Source organism: Rhinolophus hipposideros (genome assembly GCF_964194185.1).
Source record: "Rhinolophus hipposideros genome assembly, chromosome: X".
NCBI lineage: Eukaryota > Metazoa > Chordata > Mammalia > Chiroptera > Rhinolophidae > Rhinolophus > Rhinolophus hipposideros.
The window spans coordinates 91,419,960-91,433,067 of NC_138046.1; the positions used below are offsets into that span (position 1 = coordinate 91,419,960).

The 13,108-nt window shown below is 37.7% G+C and overlaps 1 protein-coding gene and 1 pseudogene across 2 annotated transcripts in view; one reads left to right on the plus strand and one right to left on the minus strand.

Moving 5' to 3' along the window:
* Positions 1-677: 677 nt before the first annotated feature.
* Positions 678-1,517, minus strand: LOC308495087 (small ribosomal subunit protein eS1-like; annotated as a pseudogene). Its single transcript has one exon. The product of its transcript is annotated as a small ribosomal subunit protein eS1-like (transcript).
* A 7,057-nt stretch (positions 1,518-8,574) lies between these two features.
* Positions 8,575-13,108, plus strand: part of EFHC2 (EF-hand domain containing 2) — a gene marked incomplete at its 5' end in the record, with an annotated part of 271,873 nt that continues 267,339 nt past the window's right edge. Inside the window, 1 exon segment of the mRNA XM_081043040.1 lies at positions 8,575-8,616. Coding sequence (XP_080899166.1) covers positions 8,575-8,616 — 42 coding nt within the window.

Genomic DNA, 13,108 nt, shown 5'->3' on the forward strand with positions numbered 1-13,108 from the left:
ACAAAAAATAGGATACTTTATAATGTTAGAAGCCAATTTCACAGTGTAGGTATATCAGCTATGCAAATCTATGCACCAAATAACTGTCTTTAAAAAGCAGCAACTACTGATGCAAGGAGATACAGATAGAAACACACTGGTAATAGGTGACTGTAACACTCCACTCCCAGTGCAGAACAGATCAAATGGGAGAAATATAAGTAAGGGTATGGAAGAACTAAACAGCATAAAGTAGATTTCATTGCTTTTTATTGAACTTAGAACCTACTAATATAGAATACACCTCCTTTCTCAACTACACATGGAATAGTCACAAAAATTGATTGAATATTAGGTCACAAAAAAAGCATCTATAAGTTCTATACAGGGGAAATTTTGCAAACAGTACTTTTTTTTCTTTAAATTAAAATTTATTGGGGTGACAACAGACAATACTTATTACAGTAAAATAAAACTAGAATTAGAAACAAAACCCCAAAAGCTCTTCCAACTAGAAATTTAAAATTTTCTATTAAACAACTCTTGGGTGAAAGGAAAACACAAGTCAAATTTACAGAACACCAAACACACTCACACACACACACACACACACACACACACACACAACACCAAAACAAACCCAAAACAAATAATGAAAGTACTACATATTAACGACTACAGGATACATTAAAAAAAAATCACCAATGGGCTTTATTTGTCACTGTGAAAAATCTTAATTTTAAACATTCTTGGACTGGGGGCTCATATCCATCAGCTCGTTCAACTTTAGCACCTACTCATCCCCAGTAGCTTTTCCAGAACTCCTACCTTCACCATGAAGCTCCATGAATTCTCCCAATTCAAACTTGGGCTTCTTTAGCATCTTGAATTTTCTGTAAATAACAAAGACATCAAGGAGAGGATAAATAGATTAGTAAACCTTTTCTATGTTTTTTCCAATGCTATCTGGAATAAATTTATTGACCATTTCTTTCAAGTCATTTGTCTGCACTTCGGGTCATGATTTCCATCAGCTTCTTCTGGATTTGGTGGACCTGTTGGATGCTGACCAAAAGAGGCCGTCCGAATCTCATCGTTGCTTTTTTTTAGTAAAACCAAAACAGGATAGATGAAGCAAACAACCGTTGGTAGTCATGACATCAACATGAGCTTCAATCATGAGCTGCCATTTTTTTTTACCATGGAGCATATTTTGTCACTGGTAAGATCCATGCCATGGAAATTAGCCAGTCAGTTTTTGCCCTAAACATCCTCAGTAACTAACTTGAGTTTTCTAAATGTAACTTCGTCATTCTGCAGATCAGCTAGGATCACTTCAAAAACATGACCCTTGAGACCATCAGATGCAATTTTAATTCCTTGAGTTCTCATGACTAGAGTTTTCCCAATATTTCTTATATTGAACATAGCTTGTGCTTTAACATCATACCAATCTTTCTTAGAAAATGGGTCAACCACTTTTTTCTTGGCTCCCTTCTTGACACCTTTTGTAAGGCACTATTTTTGCCGACCGCCATGGTACTGCTCAGAAAACCAAAAGGGCTGGATACATTTAAAGTAGAGATCAGAGGAAAATTTGTAGGCTTATACACATCAATAAAAACAAAAGAATGAGATACCTCCATACTGTTTTCCATAGTTTATTTCAGCACTACACACCATAGCCAAGACATGGAAACAACCAAAATGCCCATCGGTAGATGACTGGATTAAGAAACTGTGGTACAACAAGCAGGGAGACCCACTGCTTAGCCCTTCTACAGATTCCCACATGGATGTTCCCTAGGTTATTGGAGAATAGTCCATACACGCCCATCTTTCTTTCTGCTATCCCCTTGCCCCAATGCCTCACTCCTTTTGGCATCTTCTCCTAGCCCAAAGTTCCCTTACCTTCCCTACTAAAACAGAGCTATGTTCTTTTACCCAGTGGTTAGCAAGCTCCAAGTTTTCTTGTTTCTTAGAAATTTTCCTAGATTCCTCTGCTAGTTATATGAAACTTCACGTAACTATTCTTTTAAAGCTATTCTTTCTCTCATTCTAGTGTGGGACAGAGAGGGGGAGGTTTCCTATCCTGATAGTACATAAGATAGAACATTAGGGGATCATCTTGTGCCAGTTTTCTGATATTCTTTTCTTCGGCTGCCTGAAAAAAATAATAACAGCACCACAAACAATAATAATCAAAGATATCTTACCCTGAGAAAGTTAATTTCCTTCTAATAGCTCTCTCTAGTTCTAGGCATTCTCCTCGCTCCATCTCCAACTCTAAAAGTATTAAGTTTTAAGTCTTATTTTGCTAAAGATAATGCTATCTTCCTTTGAATCACATTACAATGTCTTTCCCTATTAATTTAACCTTAAAAATGTTTGTCCCAGTTCCTGTATATCCTCCACACCCCTCTCCTCTATCTCCAGTGTTGAATGAGCAAGACATAGGAAAGTCTTGGTAAATGAAAAAGTATATATATAAAACAATAATAATAGTAATGTTTTAATAGTGGGGTTGTGGGTTATTTAGTTTTTATTAATTGGACTTTTTCTTTTTTTTTTGACCAGCAGCATTGCAGTATAATTTTGGCAGTATGAGAAAAAACACTATTTCTTTCAAATGATCGATCATGTTTCTCTTTTCTGAGTGTTCCCTGAGTGTTTGTGGTTCTTTCTGAGCTGTCAATAAATTGTCACAACTTTTCATGTATGGTCTGGCCAGAATACTGCAAAGAGACAATAAACTAAATTAAATCTGTTGTGAAAAAAAGAAAAAAAAAGAAACTGTGGTACATTTATACAATGGAGTATTGTGCAGCCATAAAGAAAAATGAAATCTTACCATTTGCAACAACATGGATGGACCTAGAGAACATTATGCTAAGTGAAATAAGCCAGACAGAGAAAGACAAATACCATATGATCTCACTTATATGTGGAATCTAAAGAAAAGAATAAATGAATGAATTAAGCAGAAACAGTCTTGGAGACATAGAGGGAAAACTGAGGGTTGCTAGATGGGAGGGGGGATGAGTATAAGGGGGAAGGTGAGGGGATTAGAAAGCACAATTGATAACCACAAGATTGCCACGGGGATACGAAAGTCAATTTGGGGAATGTAATCAATAATGTTGTAAAGACTTTGTAGGGTATCCAATGGACACTTGTCTCATTAGGGAGACCACCTCAGGGATGATGTAGATGCCTGATCACTGCACTGTACACCTGAAGCTGAAGCTGAACGATAATGAATGTCAACTATAATTATATATATATATATATATATATATATATATATATATTTACAAGAAGTGGAGTACAGCATTAGGAATAGAGACAGTGGAAATGTAACGGCTGTATGTGATGTCAGAGGAGTAGTAGATTGGGGGAGGGGCTTATCACTGTGTGAGGGATATCAACGATAAATTTCTAACTGTCACATTGTTTTGTACACCTGAAACTAATAAAAAACAAAAGAATGAAAATGACTTAATTATACAATCTTAAAATGTGAGAGAAAGAACAACAAATGAGCCAAAAGAAAGCACAAGGAAGAAAACAATAAAGATGAAAGCAGAGAAATAATGAAGATTTGGAATAGAAAAACAGTAGGCCCAAGTAACAAATAAATTTCTGGTTCTTTGAAAAATTAACAAAACATAAACCACTAGCTAAAGTAATCAAACAAACAGCTACAAAATAAGAAAGACAAAGAAGAAACAGACAAGGATGGAAGAAAAAAGTTAATGTGAAGTACAAATGGGTACCGAATGAACCAGACTGTTTTTCATATGTGTGTAACATGAGTAGCATAAGCACTCTAAACATGGAGGGACAAGAGGAATGGGGAAACAGATGTAAGTCATTTGGGAACACAGTATTTTGACTAACTACATTAAGACTAAGAAAACAACAACAGCAACTTGAAAACAAGCAGTAAACTCTAGTTAGTAGGTTTGTTTTTCATAATGACATCAGTTACATATACTGAAATGGCTTTGGGGGTCTTTTAGAGTGAGCAAATAAGTAAATATTTGGAGTATTTATTGGTAATTGGAATCAGGTTTCTCATTGTTTGAGAAAGGCGGTATAGATGTGGAAAGGAGAACTCGAGTATGTTCTCTATTGCTTTGATTGGAGTTTGAGGTATCAGTACAAATCCAGGGTTTTACTATATCTATTTCTGTATATATCTATATATGTATCTATCTAACTATAGACAGAAATGAAAAAAGATCTATACATCTATAGCTATATGTGCATATGTATATCTACCTATATAGATATCTCGAATATTTCGTAGTGTCAGAGCAAAGGAAATGCTTGGAAAATGGTGGGGGACAATCAAAAGAAAGAGGAGTAAGCTTAGAGGGACTCTCACTGACCAAATGTGGGACAACTTTAGGATCAAAATAAATAATAATAGTAACAGATGATAATCCACTGAATAAAATAAGAATCTGTAGACCATTCTGAATAAATGAATTAATAAATAAATAGAAGAATAAATAAATAAATAAATAGAAGAATAAATAAATAGAAGAAAAACTTCCTTGTAATTGTATGCCAACTAATATATGTAGAAGGAATGATGGAGTTGAGAAATCACCATTTGGCAAACACCACGGCAATAAATGATTTGGGCAAAATCCTCAATTAACGTTAGTAGTTTATTGAGGAACTTCGTATTAACGTAGCCTCAAAATATCTCCTCACAAAACTGTTATTAATTGCAAAGGAAAAATAGTAACTTTAAAGTGCACAAACTTCGCATACACTACCACTTTAAACCAGTGATCAAAGTTAACTTCACCACTGATGGTTAAAATACATATTATGTACCTATTCCTTTGATGAATGAGAAGGACACAACATACCTCTTGTGGTGTTCCTGCCGAAAAGCCATAAACAAAGAGCCATTAAAAACAAACAAACATGAATCTACTCATGAGGAAATATAGGTTTTTAAAATTAACTTTTTGCTCAAAAGGACATTTTGGGGGTAATCGACAAAATTTGAGTATTTTAGATTAGAAAATAGTACTTCATTAATACTAATTTTCTAATTTTGGTTATTGTATTTCAGTTTTGTAAGAGATTGTCATTATTAGTAAATATGCACTGAAGTATTTAGTAGTAAAGGGGCATGATGTCTGCTATTTACTCTAAAATGGAGAAAAAAATGTATATAGAGAGGGAATGATAAAACAAATACGATAAAATATAAAACAAGTGGGGGAATCTGGGTGAAGGATAAAGTAAATAGGAGTTCTTTGTACTATTTTTGCAACTTGTCTAATTGGTTTGAAATTATTTCAATTTAAAAAGTAACAAAAGAAATATTTTAAAATATTTGTAAGAATATGTAGGAGAATAATTTTGTTCTATAGGATATTTTGAATTCACATACAAAGTACAAATCATAATGGGAAAGACTAATCTATTTGAGTAAAGTAAAATGACACATTCATGTATAATAAAGAAGTCTATAAATGGAATTAAAAGACAAACCACGAACAGTGAGAATGTATTTGCCATGTCTAGAATTAGCATCCAGGATATATTACAAAAATTACAAATGATCAAATAGAAAAATCAGCAAAGGATGTGAATAATGAGTCACAGAACAAGGTAACCAGCATATGAAAAGATGACCAACCACACTAAGAATGAGGGAGAAACAAATTAAAATAAAAATGGTACCCCATTTTACATTTATTTAGATGATTGTTCAAAATTATACAATTTGTTAATACCCATTGTGGAAAGGGTGAAGGGGAAAGGGAAATTTCTTAATTGGTTCAATGATTCTGGAGATTGTTTAGCAACATCTAGTGAAGCTGAATGTGTGAACAATTCCACCTTTGGAATTGTTCAAAGGCTAAAAAAGGCTAAAAAAATTAGCCTAGGCAAATTTTTTTAGTTAAAGTTTATTAGGGTGACAATGGTTAGTAAAGTTACATAGGTTTCAAGTGTACAATTCTATAATACATCATCTATATATCACATTGTGTGTTCATCACCCAGAATCAGTTCTCCTTTCATCGCCATATATTTGATCCCATTTACCCTCATCTACCACCTCCCTTCCCCCTTACTCTCTGGTAAGCACTAAACTATTGCCTATGTGTGGGGACAGAGCCCCAGAGAACAGTTTCCAGGCTCTCGGCCTCACACAGAAAGGTGCTGGCTCGGGTAGTAAATGGCCATCAACTGTGATCAGATGGCCATCAGCTGTGGCTAGTTGGCCGTCAGCTGTAACCCGTAAGCCATTGGCCACTAATATATCTGCTGTGGCTACGCTAGCAGATAAAATGGGGTCTAGCAAGAGCGGATTGCAGCGAGGCCGGTGAGAATATAGTGATATGACTCCCCTACTTATGGCTCCGTGGGTGTTCCTTTTTGGCCTCACCATGTCCTGTGTTCTTATGTGGGGAGCGGGACCAGAGACCCCACCTGACACCCTGCGTGACACTATGTCTATGAGTTTTCGTTTCTTTGTTTGTCTTGTTCCTTGTTGTTTTCAGTTTTACATCCCACATATCAGTGAAATCATACGGTTCTCGACTTTTTCTGACTTATTTTGCTTAGCGTAATAATCTCAAGATTCATCCATGTTATCGCAAATGGCACTATTTCATCTTTTCTTATGGTAGAATAGTATTCCATTGCGTATATATACTACATCTTCTTTATCCGATCATCTATCAAAGGACACTTTGATTGTTTCCATGTCTTGGCCACTGTAAATAAAGCTGCAATGAACATCGGAGCACATACATCTTTATGGGTAAATGTTATCAGATTTTTGGGATACATACCGAGAGGGATTGCTGGGTCATATGGTAATTCTATTCTTAATTTTTTGAGGAACCCCCACACTGCCTTTCATTGAAAGGAACAGGAGAGACTTGTTCATTGCAGCATTGTTGGTAACTAGTGAAAAACTGGAAACAACCTAATTGTTATCAACAGATGATATCAACAGATGGATTGGTAAATTGTGATATTATCATACAATGTACTTAAAATGAATGGAATATATCTACATGTGTTAACATGTAGAAATCTCAGAAACAAAATCTTAGGTGAAAAAAGATGGTAGCAGATAATTATAGTGTAAAACTTATAAATGCAGAAAACAATATATGTTGTTTATTAATAAAAAAGGAGATAGAGCCCCTGTCCTGGAAGAATTTGGGGGCGTATGAAGAGAGGAAAGTAAATGCATGATTACAGTGCAGTACCAGGAAAGTCACAATTCAATTGGGCACCTAGTAGAGATAGGGAGCGGGGTGGAGAAGGTGAAGACGAACACCTTGCAGAAATGGCAAAGCCTTCCATGTCTCCTTCCCACACTGAACCAAGTCCTGAAAAAGGAAGGGGATACCCAGGTGAAAGATAGAAAAGAAGGGTGTTTCTTTCAAAATCCCAGAGGGGAGAAACCACAGAGCCTGGTTTGGAAACTGCCAGTGGTTTCTCAGAGCTGGAGTAGAGGAGGGGGAGCAAAGAAAGGGATGGGGGACAGGCGTTGGAAGGCACCCTCTGACATAGGCTTTTACAGGGCTAAGGAGTTTGTCTGCCTCCTGAAGGCGGGGAAGGCTAGAAGAATACTGAAACAGGAAAGTAACAGGCGCATGCATTGTAAGAGGATGGCTCTAGAGGAAAGATCAGTTGGGTTTTTTTAACATAATTTTTTAGAAAGAAAACTACGCAAGAAATAATGGGGCCTCAAATGAGACAGAGGAGGTGGTGACTGAGAGATACCAATCAGCCTGTACAACGCTTAGGACTCAGGGAAGGATTAGCTCTAAGTGTGGGGAGAGGAATCAAGGAGGCTCCTAGCCTGGGCATCTTGGGTGCATGATGGATTGACGGGGGCCCCTTTTTGTGCCAACCAACCCCGCCCCTGGCCACTGTGATTGGACCAGGAACGAGTACCTTACAAGTGTTTAGTTCAAATACAAAAATGTACAGAGGGCTGAAGATGGTGGTTACCGCTGAATGGGTTTTTCAAGGGGGTGGGAGAAGACAGATGAGGTCTGTGTGGCTTTGGATCCATCTGGAACGTTTTAATTACAAAATAAAAGCTGCTATAAATGCAACAATAACTGGTGTTACATTTCTGTAAGCACACGGGTGTCATGATTTTCTGCACTTTTCTGTGTATTTGAACTAAATTTAAAAACCCAATGGCAAAAAATGTGGCAAGAATCGGAGGAGCTGAAGTCTTTGAGCTCTATTAAGGGGTTAAACCAGAAGACGGCGGGGGTGAGGAACGCTGTAGCCGTCAGTCTTTGTGTGCGCTGAAAGCCTGCAGGGAGATAAGCTTCGAGAGGCCTGCACCCCGCAGAGTGGGTGGGGAAACGCGGGGGAGGAGGAGCGCGTGGGGAGCTTCCGGCCGAGCCCCGCCCCGGTCCCGCCCAGAGTCCCGACCCGTCGCAACCACTCCCTCTTCTGTGACACCGCCTCCCGTCTCTAGGTAACGCGTTGAGAGTAGGGGCTTAAACATCGCGCGGCCGCAAAGCTGCTGCCACCTGCGGGCCCCTCTCCTGTAGGATACTTGACCCTTGGAAGCTCAGAGCCATGGCCTTGCCGCTGCTGCCGGGCTACAGTTTCAGCCGCAACGTGAGTAGTGAGGGCGCCCGAGGTCAGAAGAGGTCGGGGTCTGGGGTCCAGACGTGGCCACATCCCCGGAACCGACTGGAAGCCTCTTGCCGCTGCTTCGCCATATTTAAATTGGGCACAACTCGGACCAAACTTAGTAGGCCGGTGGAACCCTTACTCTCTGCTTCTCTTTTCCCGGTCCCTCCGACTGCATCTGGATGCTTTTCCTACATTAGATACATAAATACAGCCTTTAGAGGTGGCAGGACCCTAGAAGGTAGCAGATGGTAATAATGATAATCATCGTTGAGCATTTAAGGTGTGCGAGGCATTGTGCTTTAATTACCTTCCTTACTTAGCGTTTGATGCTCCTAACAACCCTTTGTATTAAGTACTATTTTTATTTCCCAGTTGAGGAAACTGAGGCACAGAGCGATGAGTCACTCATTGTCCAGAGCTACAGTCTCAGTGGTGAAGCTGTATTTCTTCCAGGCAACCTGTTTCCACAGCCCAGTAGGCTAATCGTTATTTTTAATATCTTGTGTGAAAGAGATACATTTAGTTTCTGTTATTAAATTGAAGAAACCTGGCACTCTCAAGGCTGGTAGGTGGCAGATAGGTAAGGGTTCCTTTATGGAGAGAAGAACCCAAATTTTGAGGAGTTTTCTCTTTATTTAGAATTGGGAGAGGTTCATTTCAAAACAAGACAAGGTACAAAGCAATACAACACAACAACATAAAAAAACCCTGACCATGGAAAGACTTTTGCCAATAAATAGCATCTTATTTAAGCAACAGCAGAAATAAGATTCAGGCTTTTGTTTCCACTGGATAGTATTCTTTACTTGGGTTTTCCAGCTGTATCTGTAGGAAGAAGGTAAGTAATACACTTATAGGAGAGAACTAGATGGAGCCGCTCAAGTTATTTGGGTAAATCTCTGGTAAATTTAGAAAGCAGGCAGCAGATTGAAGCATTCAATTTTATGCATTTTGAACAGTGTCTTTATCTACTAAGTTGTGGGCCCCAGAGTACTGGTTTTCTTTGTAGCTTCAGCTCACTGCATTCTGACCCCTGCAGGTGGGCTGACCACTCCAACTTGCTTCTGGAACATTTCTGGAACACTGGTTTGTACATTTCTTGGCTGATGGGTAAAGAGAGGCTGGCCTTCCAGCTTAGCATTGCCCTTTGGTAAGATTAAGCCAGCTGCACAAATAAGAAAGACCCCTGAGAGGCAGCTCATAAAAAAAAAAAAAGATTCCAGAAGTAAAGAAGCATACTGTGTAAAAGTAATTGTAATCAAAATGAAAAGTAGAGCCCACAGCTTTGAGCCCAGCCACACTCGAGATTACCAACGCCTACCTCCTGCAGAAGTACCACAGCTCTCACATTCAGTGATTAAAGGTGGGAAGCAAAAACAGTAGTTGGTAGTTGGATGTGATATTTTGAAATCTGCAAGGCTGTACTGAGTGTAATTTGCTTTTTCTTAATTTAAAAATTTTAATTGAAGTATATTTCACACATAACATTGTATAAATTTAAAGTGTACAACATATTGATTTGATACATTTATATGTTATATTATGATTGTCATTGTAGCAATAGTTAGCCTTTCTACCATGTCACATAATTATCATTTCTTCTTTTAATGACCTCTTTTTTTTAATTAGTTTCAGGTGCACAACACAAAGTAATACTTAGACGTTTATCATTTATATCCCTCTCACTGTGTGAACCCCCCTCCCCCCATCCACTATCCCTCTGACATCACACAGAGCCATTACATTTCCACTGTCTCTATTCCTAATGCTGTCTCTATTCCTAATTCCTAAGAAGCAGAGGCTTCTTGTAAGTATATACATACATATATATACCTACATATATGTAAAATTATAGTTGGCATTCATTATTGTTCAGCTTCAGGTGTACAGTGCAGTGATCAGGCATCTACATCATCCCTGAGGTGGTCTCCCAAATGGGACACGTGTCCATCGGATACCCTACAAATTCTTTGCAACATTACTTATTACGTTCCCCAAATTAATTTTCAAAACCGTGTGGCCATCTTGTGGTTACCGACTGTTTTCTAATTTCCTCACCTTCCCCCTTATCCCCCCCCCCCCGGCCCATGTATCAACCCTCAGTTTTTCCTCTTTGTCTCCAAAACTGTTTCTGATTAGTTCATTCACTTATTCTTTTCTTTAGATTCCGCATATAAGTGAGATCATATGGTATTTGTCTTTCTCTGTCTGACTTATTTCACTTAACATAATGTTCTCTAGTTCCATCCATGTTGTTGCAAATGGTAAGATTACTTTCTTCTTTATGGCTGCGTAATACTCCATTGTATAAATGTACCACAGCTTCTTAATCCAGTCATGTGTATAGTGCTGCAATACACATAAGCGTGCATAAAGATTTTTGAATTGGAGTTTTGGATTTCACCGGATAGATAACTAGGAGTGGAATTGCTGGATCATAAGGTAGTTCCATTTTCAGATTTTTGAGATACCTCCATACTGTTTTCCATAGTGGCTGCACCAATCTGCAATCCCACCAACAGTGCACAAGCTTTCCCTTTCCTCCACATCCTTGCCAGCACTTGTTGTTTGTTGATTTATTGATGATAGCCATTTTGACTGGGGTGAGGTGGTATGTCATTGTGGTTTTTATTTGCATTTCTCTGATGGTTAGTGAGTTTGAACATTTCTTCATATGTCTGTTTGCCATCTCTATGTCCTTTTCAGAAAAATGTCTCTTCATGTCCTCTGCCCATTTTTTAATTGGGTTGTTTGTTTTTTTGGAGTTGAGTTGAGTGAGTTTTTTATAAATTTGTGATGTTAACCCCTTATCTGATATATGACTAGCAAATATCTTTTCCCATTCAGTAGGATCCCTTTTTGTTTTATTGATGGTTTCCTTTGTTGTGAAAAAAACTTTTTAGTTTGATGTAATCCCACATGTTTATTTTTTCTCTTCTCTCGCGCGAGGGGATATATCAGTAAAAATCTTACTCTGGGTAATGTCTGTGAAGTTTCTTCTTATATTTTCTTCTAGGTATTTTATGGTTTCAGATCTTACATTTAAGTCTTTAAGCCATTTTGAATTTAGTTTTGTATATGGTGTAAGGAGGTGGTCCAGCTTCATTTTTTTGCATGTATCTGTCCAGGTTTTCCAGCACCATTTATGGAATAGACTGTCTTTACCCCACCATACATTCTTGCTTCCATTGTCATAGATTAAATGGCCATATAGGCATGGATTTATTCCTGGTCTCTCTATTCTGTTCCATTGATCTATGTGTCTGTTTTTATGCCAGTACCATCCTGTTTTAATTACTGTAGCATTGTAGTATAATTTGATGTCACGTATTGTTATACCTCTCACTTTGTTCTTATTTCTCAAGATTGCTGAGGCTATCCAGGGTCTTTTATGGTCCCATATAAATGTTAGGATATGTTCTATTTCTGTGAAAAACGTCATTAGTGGTTTGATAGGAATTGCGTTGAATATGTATATTACCTTAGGCAGTATGGACATTTTAACTATATTAATTCTTCCTATCCATGAACGTGGTATGTGTTTCCATCTTTTTGTATCTTCTTTCATTTCTTTCTTCAGTGTCTCATAATTTTCTGAGTACAGATCTTTTACTTCTTTGGTTAAATTTATTCCCTGGTATTTTATAGTCTTTGGAGCAATTGTAAATGGGATTGCTTTTTAAATTTCTTCTTCTGATGTTTTATTATTGATATATGCAAATGCAACTGATTTCTGAATATTAATTTTGTATCCTGCTACTTTATTAAATTCATCTATAAGCTCTAATAGTTTTTTGGTGGAGTCTTTAGGGTTCTCTCTATATAGTATCATATCATCTGCATATAATAACAATTTTACTTCCTCCTTACCAATTTGGATGCTTTTTATGTCTTTTTCTTGTCTGATTGCTGTGGCTAGAACTTCCAGCACTATGTTGAATAGAAGTGGAGAAAGTGGGTAACCTTGCCTTGTTCCTGATCTTAGGGGGAATGGTTTTAGCTTTTCCCCATTGAGTATGATGTTAGCTGTGGGTTTTTCATATATGGCCTTTATTATGTTGAGATATGATCCCTCTATTCCCACTTTAATAAAGGTTTTATCATAAATGGCTGCTGGATTTTATCAAATGCTTTTTCTGCACCTATTGATATGATCATGAGATGTTTACTTTTCATTTTGTTAATGTGGTGTGTCACATTCATTGATTTGTGGATGTTGAACCACCCTTGCATACCAGGGATGAAACCCACTTGATCATGGTGTATGATCTTTTTAATGTATTGCTGAATTCTTTTCACTAATATTTTGTTGAGGATTTTTGCATCTGTGTTCATTAGCGATATTGGCCTGTAGTTTTCTTTCTTTGTGGTGCCCTTCTCTGATTTTGGGCTCTGGGTGATAGTGGCTTCGTAAAATGTGTTTGGGAGTCTTCCCGCCTTCTGGATTTTTTGGAAGAGCTTGAGGAGAATAGGT